This window comes from Emydura macquarii, unplaced genomic scaffold, assembly GCF_026122565.2.
Source record: "Emydura macquarii macquarii isolate MOO-44397 ecotype Brisbane River unplaced genomic scaffold, CSIRO-AGI_Emac_v2 contig_2156, whole genome shotgun sequence".
NCBI classification, from domain to species: Eukaryota; Metazoa; Chordata; order Testudines; family Chelidae; genus Emydura; species Emydura macquarii.
The window spans coordinates 247294-264653 of record NW_027132293.1 but is presented as its reverse complement, the minus strand read 5'-3'; the positions used below and the strand labels follow the sequence as shown (position 1 = coordinate 264653).

At 43.3% G+C, this 17360-nt stretch overlaps 1 protein-coding gene across 8 annotated transcripts in view; it reads left to right on the top strand.

Annotated features, from left to right (window-relative positions):
* Positions 1–16633, top strand: part of LZTR1 (leucine zipper like post translational regulator 1) — a 116738-nt gene extending 100105 nt beyond the window's left edge. The window contains exons 17-19 of one of the 8 annotated variants that reach the window (XM_067558610.1): positions 2511–2616; positions 7932–8012; positions 15648–16633. In XM_067558610.1, the coding sequence (XP_067414711.1) occupies positions 2511–2616; positions 7932–8012; positions 15648–15764 (304 nt within the window). In that variant the 3' untranslated portion in view covers positions 15765–16633. Of the gene's footprint in view, positions 1–1009; positions 1988–2510; positions 2617–3112; positions 3421–4209; positions 4724–7931; positions 8013–8118; positions 8863–15647 lie in introns of those variants that run through there. The other 7 variants (XM_067558613.1, XM_067558612.1, XM_067558611.1 and 4 more) reach the window with 7 other exon arrangements.
* Positions 16634–17360: the final 727 nt, after the last annotated feature.

The following is a 17360-nucleotide window of genomic DNA, read 5'->3' as shown; positions in this document are numbered from 1 at the left end:
TTAATTTGATGTGTTGGGCCTAATTCTGCCATGTCTTGCACCTGGTATCATCAGGTACACCTGTGCAAAGTGAGTGGAAAAAAATCTGCCAGACCAGAATAGTACTATATTACACCCACTTTGCATTGCCATAAATGCCTTCATTATAAGGGAGTGGAGAACCAGGCCCTTATACTGGACATGAAACAGTTCTGATGAGTTAAAACTACAACTAGGGTTATGATTTTGTCATGGAATTTTTAAATACATTCCATGGGAGAGGTGCTGGAAAACAATATGTCGCAGAAAGAGGGAAGTGGAGAGGTGTTGGAGAATGAACCTACTCTCACCCCACAATAACAGCTCCTGTCCTGTGGGGCTGGGCTCAGCTACCCACTCCAGGTATTGCAACCTAGCAGATGGGGTCATGATGCTTCGCAGGTTTGGTGAGTCTGTGCTGCTGGAAATGGAGGGGTGAATGGACCAAACCTGAGTGGTGCTGTGACCCTGTGCACAAGTTTGCAACACCACTTGGTTTGGGGACATTTCACTTGGTTTGGGGAGGCATTTGATGGACTTTATTCAAATTCATGTTTTCTGTGACCATCGTGACAAAATCATAGCCTTAATTATAACTAGCAGGGACTTGAATCTGGCTTTCCCACATCCCATGTGAGTGCCCAAACCACTCATCTATAGTCAATTTCCCTCTTTTCCTGTCTAGTGAATATTTAATTACATAAAGCGGAACAGATCCAACAGGGCAGACTGGGTAATCCCCACCCTAGAATATCCAATAGTTGGCACTTAGGGTATTCACTTGGGATGTGGGAAATTGGGATTCAGGTCCCTGATCCAGAGCAGGGTTTGAATCTGAGTCTCCTACAGTCCAGGTGAACATGCTAACTGCTAGGCTATTGGCTGTAATGTGAGCAGGCTCTGTCTTGGGTTGTTTGTGTGAAAGGGCTGACCTGTCTTAGGCAATGAGGGTAGGAGTCACAGAGACACAGGTACTTAACTGTCTCCTTAGACATCACTGACATTCACAAAATCACCGCTCAGCTGCCACCTAACCTGATAGGTGCCTAAATCCCCAAAGGCACCTACATTTCTGCTGATAGGCATGCCCAAAGCTGATTAAATCCTGACACTGCCGTCACAGCTAAGAAGATGCTCAGAGCCCTAGCTGCTTTGCCATGCATTCCACTTAGGTGTGTGCACACCCAGGGCTCCGGAGCCAGGGAATTTTGGTTGGCAGTATCCTCTTATTCTCTTTTATGTCCCTTGCCAATTGTAACTCATTTTTTGCCTTAGCTTATCTGATTTTGTCCCTGCATGTTTGTGTTATTCTTTTGTACTCCTTCTTAGCAATTTGTCTGTTTCCACTACTTGTAGGTTTCTTTTTTGATTTTCAGATCATTAAAAAATCCTGATGGAGCCATATTGGCTTATTATTCTTCCTATGTTTCCTTTGCATCATGGTAGTTTTCAGTTGTGCCTTTAATATTGTTTCTTTGAGAAACTGCCAGCTGTTCTGAACTGCTTTTTCCCTTTGATTTTCTTCCCATGGGACTGTACACACCAGTTCTCTGAGTCTGTTAAAGTCTACTCTTTTGAAATCCACTGTCCTTATTCTGCTGCTCTCACTACAAGGAGGGGGCAAGGAGGAATCAGAGCTGCTAGGCTCTCTCTGCTCCCTTCTCCCTTCCTGTGAGAATGCTTTCAGTTGCTCTTCCCCCCTGCCTCCCCTCCAAAAAAACCCTCCTTTGGGCTCCTGGGAGGAACAGCCCTGCCTGCCTCCTGCAGCAACCCTGATTGGCTGCTCTTCCCTAAAAGGTGGAGAAGTAGGGAGGGCAGCCAATCAAAGGATGTTTTCCCCTGGGTGAACTGATATTCATGGGAGAGCTGGAGATTCTCATGTAATCGTAAGATTGGCTCCAATCTCAGCCTCAACATCATGTGATCTAGCAACACTTTTGTGACCAAGGTGCGTTTCAGTTCACCTGTGTTCCTACCCTTTTTCTTCAGTTTTATGAACATTTACACAAGCAAAGTTTGAGTTTTTTGGAACAGATGTTTGCAGAAAACAAATTTAAGCTTTGTATCATAAAAATACAGAATTTATTAAATGACACTGTTAAGTTGGAAGTACTTTATAAAGGTTAGTTCCTCAAATCAAGCTGTTCATTAATAATTCATCAACAGAAAAAAGAACCAACTTTGTGAAATAAAGTTTGTTTGCCCTTTCAGAGTGCAGGTTGAATAGAAAACACTAAGAAGCCTTGAGAAATGCAACAGACTTTGATAAAATGCACCAGGATTTGTACAGAATTGGAGAAATCCCTTTACATTTCACCATTATTTCCAGCAGTTTTCTATTTTCCCTGTGTGTACTTAATGATGTGTCTATTCAATCCAGCCCTAAAATAATATTGTATCACATTCATACTACCCTTCCATTTGTATTTATGGTGCCTTGGTATTATTTGCAACTTGGAACACAAATTTGTTCTCCTTGACTAGCTTTATAGCTACCTCTTTGCTGCCCCTTATTATTATGGTTTCTACAACAACAGACTTCAAGCATACTGCAAGCAGAACCTGGAAATGAATGTTACAGTGGAAAATGTGCTCCAGGTAATTGTCCCTGACTCATTTTAGTTAGTTAATGGTAGTCTTAAATACTGTAAATATTCAAGAAATTCAAAGGGTCCATCAACACCAGCCTGAATGGTCTGTGATTTACTCACATTCCCAGACAAAATTACTTGGCTAAACTGCAGTTAAGATTGTGGAGATACTGTAGTTTTTGGGTGGAAAAACATTAGCATGCCAAGGAATTGAGATTGAATTTGTAAATAAGAATGGGCAGCATTTGAAAGCATGGGGATGAGTTATGGGACTATGGAAAACCTTACCTCAGTTATCTCTTCCTGCCACCATTCTCATTTAAAGCTCTTCAATGTCACTGCCATGTCCTCTCCAAACATCTCCTATACATTAGATCTTAGGAATAAGTTTCTTGAATATAAAACATTTGATGTTTCTAGGCCAAGCTCTTTTACAGATGGGACCTGAGGAAAACGTATTAAGATTTTTTTAGAATAATTAATACCTGTGTTGTTCTTCAGAGGCTTCTACTTGCAGGTCTGACATCCTCTGACTTCAAGTACATGGAACCTCTACTACAGCTGTATCCAGTGGGGCTGTAGAAGGCCCCCCAGTGATGTTGGTGCTCGATGACTAAACCTATATAAAGGAGTGCAGACCCCAGTGTCCTCATTTCCTTCTTCTCTGCTGTGCAGAGCTTTAGATCCTCGCTGTCTCTAACTTTCTGTCTAACTATTTAGTAGACCACCTTTGACCCCTGAATTTTCTTTTATTCACTTTACATCTCTTTTTATTTATTTTTTAATTAAACTAGGAGATTGATCTGGTGTTGGGCCCTACAAAGGTGCAAGAATAGAGCCCTATAAAGGCTGTAAGAGACGCACCACTTGTCTGGCAGTCTACCTGAAATCAGACATGTATGTTTCATGTCGGGTGTGCTTAGGTGAAGCTCGCACTCCATCGCAGTGCTCCGTTTGTTGGGCATTCATGCCCAGAGCATGCCATGATCAGCAATTGAGTCTATAGGCCCATCTGCCTTTCTTACCAGTGACACTCTGGCAGCACAGCCCTGGTATCAGGCTGTCAAAGCAATAAAATCTGGGCCCATAATGATCCTCATTGGCACAGAAAGCCCACTACTACTAAATGCCTCGATTCAGGCCTCTAACAAGGGTTCAAGTGGCAGGTCTGTGCCTCAGCAGCACTGACCTCTCCTGTCAAGCATTGTCAGGTGTCCTCAGCTCCATCTGCATTGGCACTGGTGAGGCAGATAAGTTCGACTCCTCAAATGGTATTAGTCTCTGGCCCCTTTTATTGAGAGGACAGCCTCAGCTACTGACGATCCTGCTGTGGCACCTGCTACTCTATCCTCTTGGGAACAGCCTGCACATAAGAAACAAGGGAAGGAAAGCATAGGTCTGGTTCTGATGAAGTCTTGAAGGAAAGAAGAAAGCTCATGAAAATTCCCTAGGGCTGATTTTGGAGAAGGTCTCAGCTCCTCAGCTGTCACTGGCCCTGCAACAGCTGCAGGCTTCCCCAGTTCATGTTCCCTGTAATCTGTCAGTTTTGCCAAGACTAGTCAGCTAGCCCCCATTTTTTTTTTGCTTCACATGTGCACAGATTTTTGCTTCACGTGTGCACAGTTTGGCTTTGGAACTGTCTCCTGATTTATTTCTGGAACTCCTGTTCAGTGATGACCAGGGTCTCCTTTTGGCTTCACCCGGACGCCCTCTGAGACAGCTCGTGCACCACCAGCCTTCATACACCTCTTCAGTTCCACAGAGCACTCCATCCTCCGTGGTATCAGGAGTTCACAGATGTCGCTGCAGCCTTCCCTTCACACAGCCTTAAGGGCACTACTTGGTGGTGCTTGAACTAGACTAATAAGTCCTCTCCCCACAGCATTGGCATCAGACCAGACCTCTCTGATTCAGTTTCAAATGCTGTCAGTGTCATTTCTGGCCCCAGCACACCAGTGTTTAATAAAACCGGCACCTGCACTTTCTAGCCTGCCAGTGAGGACCTGTGATCTAGTGCCACCACCCTCTGATACCAGTGGGAATGGCAATGCTGATACATCTTATGAGGGAGTACCTCTAGGTGTTGTTACCACCGATGATATTTGTTCCTCAGAAGTAGCTACACTGGACAAATGTAATCAGTTTCAACAGCTATGGAACAGAATAGCTTGTGCACTTCAGATGGAGACTGCTTTGGTCCTTATGGAAATGACAGATCCTCTGTTTGACATCCTTCCATCTAAACCAAAGGAGAGGATCTCTCTTCTAACCAGTAAGGGACTGTGAGACCCAGCTAAGAGTATTGGACTGACTCCGTAGTCTTCATCAGCAGTCTCCAGAAGAGCAGACAGAATTAGGGTAACCATATGGCAAGTATGAAAAATCGGGAAAAGGGGTGGGCGGTAATAGGCACCGATATAAGAAAAAGCCCCGAATATCAGGACTGCCCCTATAAAATCAGGACATCTGGTCACCCTAGACAGAATGTATCTGATGCCAGCACAGGACTCTTCTTACTTCCTGCAACATCCAAGTGCTAACTCCTGTGTGGTCTCTGCTGCATTAGAAAAAACAAAGGGTATAAATTTAGTCCTTCTGCTCCCTAGATAAGGATGGGCACAGAATTTCCTCACCCAGTAGGAAATCATATTCATTTTGATCCATGTGTATTGCCAGTTACTAGGCAGTGATGGGACCCTAACAGTTTACCCTCTGGGATGCTATTGTTCCGGATTTGAATCCTGAAGATCAGAGTAAGATAGCAAATGATCTTGCCACTGAAGCATAAGTATGGCCTGTCATTCCCTCCATGCAGCCTGTGATACCTCTGCCCCTTGCAGCAGAGCCATGGCCACAGAGATATTAATGAATTAGTTCCTCTGACCTTGCCCCAGAATCACAAAGGTAAATAGAGAAATTATGCCATTTTAGTGAAAAAATAAACAAAACTGTAGAGGCTTAAATCAAGAAAGGCAATGGCCCTTGGTCTTTTCTATGCTATTAGCAGTTAGGGAAAGAAAGAAACTTACATAGCCTTCCAGAACCCAAGACTCTCCTCCTTTGCATGAATCTATGGAAACTCAGCATGCGTCACCCACAACACTCATTTCATCCCATCTGTTCCTTTAAGAAGCAGGAGAGACTGAAACTGAATCATACCAGTTCTAGCAGTCACCTTGTATCGTTGGTCTCCAGACCCCATGTTTGACACCTCAGTTGGGAGCCCCATTCCAGTTTTCTGACCACTCTTCTCATCTACCACCTCCACATCCTTTCGAGACTGGCTAATGAGATTATACAAAGCTAAGTCTGAAATCACATCAGACTGGAACATTCATCAAGGTTACTCCATATAGTTCCTCACCAGCCTGCTTCCCAGCCGCCTTCTCAATTCCTCTTCACAAATCCTTTGCACAAGAGTTCATTCTGGGAAGAAGTCAACCTACCCTGACCAAACAAGCCATAGAAGAGGTCCCTCAGGAATTCTGGGTTTCTACTTGAGGTCTTCCTTGATCTCTAGGAAGGTGGATGGCCTTTGCCTGATCCAAGACCTCAGAAGCAGTGGGGGCAAAAAACCTAGCTGGCTTCAAGACCGAGCTTAATAAGTGTATGGAGCTTTAATAAGTTTAAGTTGGTATGAAGGGACAGCCTAATTTGACAATTAACTGATCTTTAACTACTAGCAGTAAATATGTCTAATGGCCTGTGATGGGATGGTAAGTGGGGTGGGTTCTTACTACACAGAACTCTTTCCATGTGTCTGGCTGTTGAATCTTGCACACATGCTCAGGGCTTAGCTGATCATCATATTTGGGGTCAGGAAGGAATTATCCCTCCAGGGCAGATTGGCAGAGGCCCTGGGGTTTTTTCACCTTCCTCTGCAGCATGAGGCACGGGTCACTTGCTGGTGGATTCTCTGATGGATTCTCTGTTCCTTGAAATCTTTAAAACATTATTTGAGGACTTCAGTAACTCAGTCTTAGATTAGGAGTCTATTATAGGAGTGGGTGGGTGAGGTTCTGTGGCCTGCGTTGTGCAGGAGGTCTGACTAGATGATCACAATTGTCCCTTGTGACCATAAAGTCTATGAGTCTATGAGAATACTGATCAGACACATCAGAACCTTCAAAACGAGGATGATCAGTATGGGATCATCATCCCCCTTCCTATTACAAAGAGACTGAAGGTTTATGTACATGAACATTTAGTTCTCAGCAAGCTGGGATGAAAATCTACCCTGTACTAGGGTGCCACTCACTAAGTATTCCTGTGGATCCTGCGGCGCGGTTTTACAGTGTCCGCGGAGTGCCGTGGACCAATGACCGCCTCCGAACTCCCCCGCCGCCGAAAATGAGCAGACGGCGGCGGGGTTTCGGCGGCAGAAGTTCCCTTCCCTAGTACGCTTTGAACTACCCCACTTAAAACAGGAATAGATTAAAGTGCAATAGGGAACTTTTAGTGCATGGCACGCTAGTGTGGGGTATATTTTCACCCCAGCTTGCTGTGAATTAGGTGCCCATGTAAACAAGCCTTGATACATGACTCTTGATTTGGAGGGCACCTGCTTTCACAGGCATAAAGTAATAACAGAGGAAATGCAGGAAGTTTTGCACAGGAGGAAAGTATTTACAATACAGTATTCTCCATCAGCCTGCCAAAAGCACTGAGGGCTTACAAAGGGTTAGACGTTGAACATCAGTGTCAGCAGGGGGTACTCATGCAGACACAGTGGACACTGGCTTGGTAGAGGTTCCATCAGCACATAATTGGCGGTGTCAAACCCCCAAATGTGAATGCATAGAGGCAACTTTCAATGAACAGCAGTTACATAAGTAAACTCTTTTTTCCTAAAGCTCAAGGACCAGATCCTCTGTCCTGGTCCAGCTCATTTGTGCTGCTCAGGTGGTGCAAAAGAGCCAAAATCCAGCCAACTGAGAATCTCCCTGGTGGAGGGAATCTTCAGCTAGTGTAAAGTTAGCAGTGCCCCCTTCTATGTTGACTTCTCTGCCTCCACAGCCTAGGGTATATCCTTCCCTTGGTTGTTGCACCTGAGAGAATCTGGTTCCATGGACAGTCAGAATCACCTCCACATTTCCATTAAAAATTATCTTCTGACAAGAACTGCACACAATATTTAAATACAAAGATTATTTTTGAGGAATTTAAAAAAGGTCCAAAATCCAGTTCAGAGTGGAAAACCAGTGGCAACCTCATGTCTAGGGAAATTACCTTCTTTGCATAAAAACAGCACTTGTGTGTGAGTTAGACTTTTATCAGAACAAAGGAGAAAGAGAAGAGAATCTTAACTTTGTTCTGCTCCAGATTTTAGAGGCAGCTGACAAGACACAGGCTCTGGACATGAAGAAGCACTGCCTGCATATCATCGTTCACCAATTCACCAAGGTTGGTTGGATCTTTTCTGGGGTTCTGGGAATCTGCTGCCCTCTGTCACTCCCATGGCTGAGAGCAGCTTAATCTGGGTCTTCATTTCATTCTTCTTCCTCTGCAGGACAGCTTGCTATGCTTATAACTTGGCATTGTTTCTGACAGGCATATTGGGGACAATACTTGCTTTCTTCCTCTTTTTTTTAATCTGAAAGAGCAGCTTTTTGGAGATATGAAGACTCACCAACACAGAGCAGATATTCAGAACTATCCTTGTCCTTTTCTTTCTCAGATGTTAGCCCTTCCGTGCTGTACTAGTGCTGGGTTCTGATATGTATGACAAGATATGTATGCTCAAGTTTCTCTTCCTCTTTGGCAGTCGTTATAAATGTGATGCTCAGTTTTCTAGTAAAGAAATTACTGCCTCGGTGGTAGTGGTAATAATATTTCATGATTTCATAAAGCATAATCATGGTCTGGCTGGGTCTTTTGCAGCCTCCATGTTTGTGAAACTTAAATATGGATTATTGTATAAAATAGTGATAAAAACATCAAAAAACTGAAATTCAAATCCACCTGGTCGTTACTTAGTTTGTGTCACATGATATGTGGTCCTTTATTGACAGGAATATTGTTACCCAGTACATTGTCCAAACAAAGAACCCCAATCACCCAGAGATAGAGCAGACCCTAGCCTGAAAGGTGAATGTTTTTAAAAAGTTAGGAGCAAATGGGAACAGGGTTAGAATGGAAATGCCTGTACTGCATTAATTCTTCTCTACCTTTGATTCTAGCCGTGCACTCACTGCCTTTCTCTACTGAAGAGCTTGTCTTTATTTTTTTTAAGAAGAAACCAGATGCTATTTGGCGTGAGCTTCCATTTCTACTTTTCCCCCTCATTTGTTCCCATCCTGCACCATCTCTCCATACATCCCAATCTTCAGCTAAGCTATACATCTCCTGCTTTTGTTCTTCAACCCCGCACCCAGCACCTTTGACCTACTCCTTTCTCAAAGGCAGACCTCCCTCACTGACCTCATCTTTCTACTTCCCCCTCAACCACTCTGTCTCCAACATACCATCTCCTTTATTGTTAAAAAACACCCTCGATTCCCTCCTACACTTCTCCAACTGCTGTCCCATCTCCCTCTTTCCTTTTGCCTTCCAACTGTTGAAACACATGGTTTACTTCTTGTCTCATCATCCTCTTCTCCATCTTCATCCTTAATCCAGTGCAGTCTGGCATGTGTCCTCCACTGGATGCCTGCAACAAAGTCACCAATGACCTCTTCCTGGCCAAATCCCAAGGCCACTACTCTCTCCTCTTCCTCAGATTTACCACCACTATTAACTCAATTGATCCAGTCCCTCCTCCTTGATTCTCCTTCCTTGGCTCCATAGGGTTTGTCTATATGAGAAAATCTACATGATGGTGTGAATTTCAGTAGATAGTTTACCCTGTATGGACACTATTATTTCAGATTGAGTGGCTTTTTTTAATTCTAATAAACTGAGTAGGAGCAGGCTTAGTTCAGCCAAAATAAGACACTATTAAACTGGAACAAGGATGCCTACATAAGGGTTTGCATTAATTTAACTTAAACCAATGCAATTTGCCCATGTAGACATGACTTTGGACTTGGTGCTCTTCCATTTCTCACCTTACTCCTCCAACCACTCTTTCAGTGGCTATTTTGTGGACTCTGTCTCTATTTCAGGATCTCTCAGGACTACATTCTTGGCCCCCTCTTCTCTTCTTACTTCCTTTCTGTGTACAACGTTATCTGCTTACACAACTTTAGCTGTTGCCTCGCTGGTGAAGATTCACACATTCATTTCTCCACTCCTGAGCTCTGCCCTGTCCATTATTTCTGATTACCTCTCTGCCATACCTTGCTGAGTTTCCAGCTGTCAGCAAATTCTGCATAACTAAAACTGAGCTCCTTCCCTTCCTCCTGAAGTCTTCCTCTCTTCTTCCCTTTGCTGTCAAGGTTGCTGTCTCTTTCTGCTGCAGTGTCTCATCCCTCATGTTACTTTGGATTGCTCTTCTCTGTCCCTCCACTCCACCCCAAATTGATGCTAGCATTAAATCCTGCTAGATTGCCTGACAGCATCTCTAAAACCTGCTCATCCCTCTTCGTTCCCATCTTGAAATCTACAGGGTTCCATTCTTGCTATTGTCATCTCTCATCTTAACTTCTGCAACAGCTTCCTGCCTGGCCTTCCTGACTCCCATGTCCATCCAAAATGCTGCTCTCCTTGCCTGTCATGCTGATAGCAGCCAGCCCCTTCTCATCCTTTGACTGGCTTTCCTCTCCACTTCTACAGCAAAGCCAAGCCCCGTGCACAGCCTGGTTCCCACATATGCCCAGAGATCTCTCTGCTCTTCCCCACTGTGATCAAATTGCCTGATTCACTAAGCCCTTGATTTCCTTTTCCCACGCCCACCTCCATGGCTTGCTCCACATGGCTTCCTACACACAGAGCCCCCTCCCTGACCTGCTCTGCAGGACCTCCACCATCGTCTCCTTCAAGTCCCTCCCATTAAAACAGACTATTTCCAACAAGCCTACAAACCCTAGCCCTGCCTACAGAGGAGTGGTCGGTCACATTTCCTGTGTAAAGAACTCATGGAGTAACAAGCATGCTATTCTTCAGTGCACATTCACACTGCTTGTTACCTCACACCTCCATCCCCTTAGACTTTGTAACAAAATCCTGAGAGTTGGCAAGACTGGGGGAGTAGGGGACCCTAAGGCCCCAGCCCATGCACAGTCATTCAGTACTTACCTAGACCTTGTGTCTGGACGCAGGGAAAAGAGCAGGGGCAGCAGAGATGGCTGGACACAATGGAAGGAGTACGCTGCATCTGCTAATGGGTGATGCACCACATGGAGGGGAGTGTGCTGCAATACAAGAGTTCTGAAAAGATTGTGAGTCACCTGGATCTAAGAGTCATTGGCAGGGAGAAAGTGAACATGACTCTGTTGCCTAGCAGGTAGGGCACTGATTGGGGAGGTGACCCATGGTCCAGTCCCCCTGCTCTAGTGATTCTTTAATTGTTTATCCAGAGTGGAATAGCTTTATCAGGAGAAACTGAGGAATGTCCCAGAGCCTAGTAGTTAGAGCCTGTGCCTGAAAGATGGGAGACCCTTGTTCACATCCTTTCTCTCCTTCTGCCTGAGGCAGGAGTTGAACCACATACCAGCTGAGTGTGCTAACCACTGGGCTAAAAGTTACAAGGTGGGCCCCTCCTCCTTTGTGTCTTACAAAAAACAGCTTAGATCCCTGAGTCCAGAAGAAGGTTCCTGGCTGTGGATCGTTAGCACCTCCCTGCAGCCTGGACTTAAGTGCCTAACTTTGTGAGAGGGGTGGGGCTCACTATCTCTCACTATCTCCCATTGGCTAGTTTAAACAGCTTCTTGATCAACATGATGCCTTTGGTGGATCCTGCTCTTAGTCACCTAGATCTCCCCACTTGTCATGTAGGGATCCTGGGCGCCTGACTCAGGCTTTGTGAATCACAGTGATTTTCTAGGTGCCCAAAAGTTAGGCACTACGGTGCTCAGCGTCACTATGCCTGTTCCAATCTGAGACTGGGGGAGGGTGTGGATCTTTCCACAGCCTTAGCCAAATTCCTTGAATGAGGGAAGAGTTCTGGGGATGCAGGTTTCTCAGGTAGGATAGTCTGGATGTTGTGATTGATAACATTAGCTAGAAAGGCCTGATTTTCAGCAGCTAGATAAGCATTAAACATATACCGATTTTATCCATATACAAACAAGCATAAGCATGCAACCCCTCCCCCCGTAAGTTTGACTTGCCTGAGGCTAGGTAAGCATGCATTCAGCTACATACCAAATTGCAGTGCTCATGCCTAATCTACCATATTTATATGGCTCCTGTCAGGCTAGTAGCTGAGTTCCTAACAGTCTTCAGTGTTTATCCTCACAACAGCCCCTGAGGTAAGGAAGCACTGTAAACTCCAGTTCATAAATGGGAAACGAAGCACAGAGAGCTAGATCCACAAAGGGAATTAAGCACCTAATTCCTGCTGCAGATGGCAAAGTCCATCTTTTAGGTGCCACTGAGATCCTCAACCCCCACTCGTCTACACTGTAGGCACCTAAGTTTCTGCCAGAAGGCATGCACCAAAGCACTGAAATCACCGATCTGCTGAGAGCCCTGGCTCACACTTAAACCCTGGTGGATTCACAAACTAGGCATTCCCCTGCAGGGCCCAATCTGGTAGGCATGCTCTGAGCATGTCTCAGCTGCACAGAGGACAGCCAGGTGCCACCAGAGCAGGAATATTTGTGGCTCTGTGTGCAGGCTTCCAATGTCCAGAGTTGGGAGCACTCAGCTGGGATGGAGAAGATTTGTTTTCAAATCCCTTCTCTGCCTGGTTAGGATCCGGGACTTGAACTCTGATGTTCAAGGCCCACACGTGCTGTGGGCATGTCCTAATCATCGAGCTGTTCGCTGCTCTGGGATGGGGCTTGCTTAGTATCTCCTGTTGAAGTTGTTCCACTTTGTATTAAATAATTAACTCTTCATTAGAGCAGAGAGAGCAGTAGCTCAGTGGTTAAGGCACTGACCTGGGACACAGAAGACCCTAAATTTCCTGTGCCAATGAATAATTCATCTTTATATAAAGTGGAACATCTCCAACAGGACAGGTTGTAGCACACTCACCCCAGAATAACCCAGTGGTTAGGGCACTCGGCATATGGGAAAATCAAGTCCATGAACCTGCTCTGAATCAGGCAGAGCAGCAGCCTGAAAACTGGTCTCCTGTATCCCGGCTGTGTGCCCCAGTCTGTGGGCTAATGGCTATGATTAGTTTCTCTTGCTCCTTTTCCATGAGAAGGGGCTGGCCTGGCAAAGACACCTAACTGCAAGAGAGGATTCACAGCTGAGAATCCCAAATGCAGCTAGGCACCCCCCTCTGGCTTGGAGCTAGGCAATTAACTATGTTGCCGTTTCCTGCTGACAGGTTTAGCAAGGCTCCTCGCTCAGCTGTCTGCCTTCTATGAATCCCATTCTTAGGTGCCACACTCTCCCCAGGCATTTTATAGAGAGCCTGGGCGCCTAACTCCGGACTAAGGATTCCACTGGGAGGCAGGGTGCCTAAAAGTCCCTTTGTCGATCTTTCCCCAAGAGACTAAGGAGCAGATGTACAAAGGTATTTAAGCACCTAAAGATGCAGATAGGCACCTAATAGGATTTTCAAAACTGCCTGAGCACATTAGGCCTATAACTGCTATTGAAACCAATGGCACCTAACCTATTTAGGTGCTTTTGAAAATGCCCACTGGTAGAAACAGGCACCTAGGGAACTTTATTAGCAAAACTTAGGTACCTAGAGAATTTGGGCACCTGCGAGGATAGGCAGCAGCTGAGCAGGGGATTTCAGAGGTGCTCAAATTTTTTATTTAAGCATCTAGAATGGCAGTTAGGCACCTAAATCCCTTTGTGGATTTGCCATTTGCATCTTTAGGCACCTAAATGTCTTTGAAAATCGGCCCTGAGGGACTTACACAGTCACACAAGAAATTGATAGCCAAACAGGGAACTGAACTTGGGTTTCCCAAGTGCTACGGTGGCACCCTAACACTTGGTTATCCTTTCTGTCCACTAAGTGCACCTTGTTTGCCCTTGTGAAGTAGGTGCATATTTGCTGTAGGTACTGTCAGGCCCAAAATAGGGGGTCTTTTTGTTTCTGTAATCTTTGCATTCTTTCCATTCAAAAAATATCAGGGAAAAACAAAAGACCAAAGGGATACTATGGACCACTGCATGCAATTAATATTTAAAAAGTTTGATCTCTGAAAAGAATACAGAAGTATTTAGGAATTTGAAAGGATGTAAGCCATGCTAGAATTAACCGAATGAATTCAGCATTCCACGTTCTGCATTTCCATTTGGAATGAGATTGTACAGATAGGCTCTGGCAGTCATAAAGTGGCTGCTGTGCAAAATGTCTTATTTTAATGCAGTGTTGTGACCTTGACTTCCTTGTGGTAGAGCTGATCAGTAACAAGTAACTTGAAACTAATGTCTGAGTGCAGTGTTGCAGTGTGACTAGAAAAATGAACAATAGTGCAACATTTCAGAAAATGTTTAAGGTGTGACATTTTGTTTAATTTCTGTCATCTTTGCTAATTTTGTCCTTTTCATTCTGGTTCTGTAAATTAAAAACTGCTTGATTCTACGACAGTCTCATCAAAGAAAGTCATTGAAAGACTGAGTGTAGGGGAAAGAGAATATCTGCAGCTTTCAAGAGATCCAAATGATATAATGTTTATGTTGTGTTTGGGAGGTTTTGGTATGTAACTTTTTGCCTAGCATTATATGAATTTGTGGCCATTACAGTCTCCTTCAGCTCTGTTGACTGGTTAAGGATTGCTATTCAATATTCCGAATTTTAGAATTTCCCAGAGACAAAAAGATTAACTGAAGAGAGATCTATATTGTTGTAATCTTTTGGGCAAAGTTATATATTAGTGTCCCAGTGTGTGTCAGTTTTATACAAATGCCTAATAAAACTCCAGCTTTTACTTTTTTGTTTATTCTCTGTCAGTTCTGTGTATTTGCTCTTGGTCTTAATCCTATCTCAATGCAATCTCTGCTTCTGAATGCAGGTGCCTAATTCTCACTAATGTTAATGGGATCTATCCTTCCCTCCCCTGCACAATGTCTGCTGCCCCTTATTTTGGACATATAACTTTGTGTGCTGATCTCTTTCCAGAAGTGGCCTGATTCTTCTACTTCATTTCACTTTTATACTAGATGCACAAAATGCCTTTGTTTCTTCACCACAGACATTAGATCTACAAAGATAAGGAGAAAATATTATTCAACAATTAAAAAAAGATGTTTCAAATATTCTCCACTTACTGGGCTAAAATATGAGGTAAAATAGGGATGTTTCTCAAAATCAAAAAATGGCTCTGCAGAGAAAACTTGTGTTTCTGCAAAGTCTCCATTCAGTCTGATGCTGTCAGAACACAAACATTATTATAGCGCAATTGATTAGCTAAGACCTTTAAGGCACATGTTGATTATTGTTTCTCATGTCATCCTTTAACTGCTTGAAAGATCCCAGCAAAAATATCATATGCACTAAATAGTGCAGTCCTTTGAGCTATTTCTCGTGGGCACAGCAGAACAGAGTAGATAATCTTGAGCTGCCAGTTCAAAGGGCATGAATTTCAAAGCTGTTTAGATGCCTACGGTATCTTTTAGCTTGCATTAGTTTGCATCCTGTATATTAATTGTGGAATCATTATTACGAATAATTATTGTCACTCTCGTGGAGAGATGATGCGTTCAGATTTCCTGACATAGCTTTAACTCCATCCCATAGCAAGAGCGTTCTGAAACCAGAAGACAAGGGAGGAGAATTATTATTTTACTGGGCTATAGAAACAACAGTTGTGGTGATTTTCAAGGGGCTTTGCAGCCTAGTTCTGTGTGTTTGTCATTTGAATAGTAACATTACAATATTCGAAACAATGGAACATCCCTGGATTTCATTAACATGTATATGTCTAGTCTGGGTTGGTTGGGATTAAACAGTGATATTTAAACTATGGTTTTAATTTTTTTCTTTTTTGTGTATTTTTTTGTTTGTTTCTGTTTTCCCTGAAGGTCTCCAAGTTGCCAAACCTGCGATACCTCAGTCAGCCGCTCCTTCTTGACATCATAGAATCATTAGCCAATCACATATCAGACAAGCAGTGTGCAGAGCTGGGTTCAGACATATAAAACACACTCTGTAATCTAGATTTTTCATTTGTTCCTCAAAGTGGTGCACTTTACAGCTGAATCTCTCCATACTGCGCTGCTCAGAATGTCAACACAATAAAGCAGAAGGCTCAGAAGAGCATGAAAATCTGAACCATTACTCTCCTGTGGATCTGCATTGTTTCCATATGTATATCTGGGGCAGAATCTGGTCTCAGTCATACCAATGTAAAATTGAAATCACTGGGAGGCAGTGAGTTTATTCCAGTTTTAGTGTAGGACCTCAGAGTTACGAACACCTCAGGAATGGAGGTTATTTGTAACTCAGAAAAGTTTGTCCTTCTGAACAAAACGTTATGGTTGTTCTTTCAAAAGCTTACAGCTGAACATTGACTTAATACAGCTTTGAAACTTTACCATTCAGAAGAAAAATGCTGCTTTTATCCATCTTAATTTAAATTAAAAAAGCACAGAAAGAGTTTCCTTATCTTGTCAAAACTTTTTTTATTTTTTAGTAGTTTACATTTAACACAGTATTGTATTGTATTGGCTTTTATTTTATTTTATTTTATTTTATTTTTTATTATATTTTTTTGGTCTCTGCTGCTGCCTGATTGTGTACTTCTGATTCTAAATGAGATGTATGGTTGATCGGTCAGTTTGTAACTCTGGTATTCGTAACTCTGAAGTTCTACTCTACCTTGGTGTAACGGAGTTCTGAATCTGGCCCATTGCTTTTGTTTTGTAAAATATAAACAGTAATGGATAAAAGGACCATTAATATTATGAAACATAACATTTCATGAAACTTATTTAAAGGGCTTTATCATTGTAACACGATCCAATGGCTGGAAATTGAAATCAGCAATAATTAAATTGGAAATAAAATGCACAGTTTGAACAGTGAACTTAATTAATAATTGGACCAGAATACAAAGGTTTGCTCTAGAATCGCCATCACTTGGAGTTTTTAAATCCATATTGGGTGTCTTTTTCTAAAAGACAAGTCTTTATTCAATCATGTTATTGGGTTGGATGCCTGAATCACAGGGTGAAATTCTCTGCCTGTGTTTTGCAGAGGCCAGACTCAGATAACCATGATGGCCCCTTCTGACTTTAAAATCTATTAATCCTGTCCAGTCAAATCTTTTTGAAATAATGTTTTAGTAAACAGCTAAGTTCTGCTTGTGTGGCAGGAATCACTTTGTTTTAACTTGAGGGAAATGAAGCAAAAGAAAGCACTGGAACAGGGGTGTCCAGCCTGTGGCCTTTCAGGGTGACTGTATTAGGAAACTCCGTATTTGATTCTGAATTGAAGGTGTCCTACCAGACACGTCCTGTAACTCTTTTTGTAACTGAAGTGTTTTCATCAGTCGTAGTCACTACAGGAAGATGGATGAGTCTTCTAAAAGATCTTCTGTAGTTCAAACAGGAATTAATTCAGGGAAGTCCCATGGTTTGTATTATATTGATGATCACAGTGGGCCCTTCTAACTTTATGAAAAGCACCTCCCACTGTCTCTCAGTGTAGATGCATAAGTAGGTTTGTTGTGAGCAGCCACTGTCCCATTCCTACCTTACCTGCTCAGCAATTCTCTCCCTAGCCATCTGCTGCAT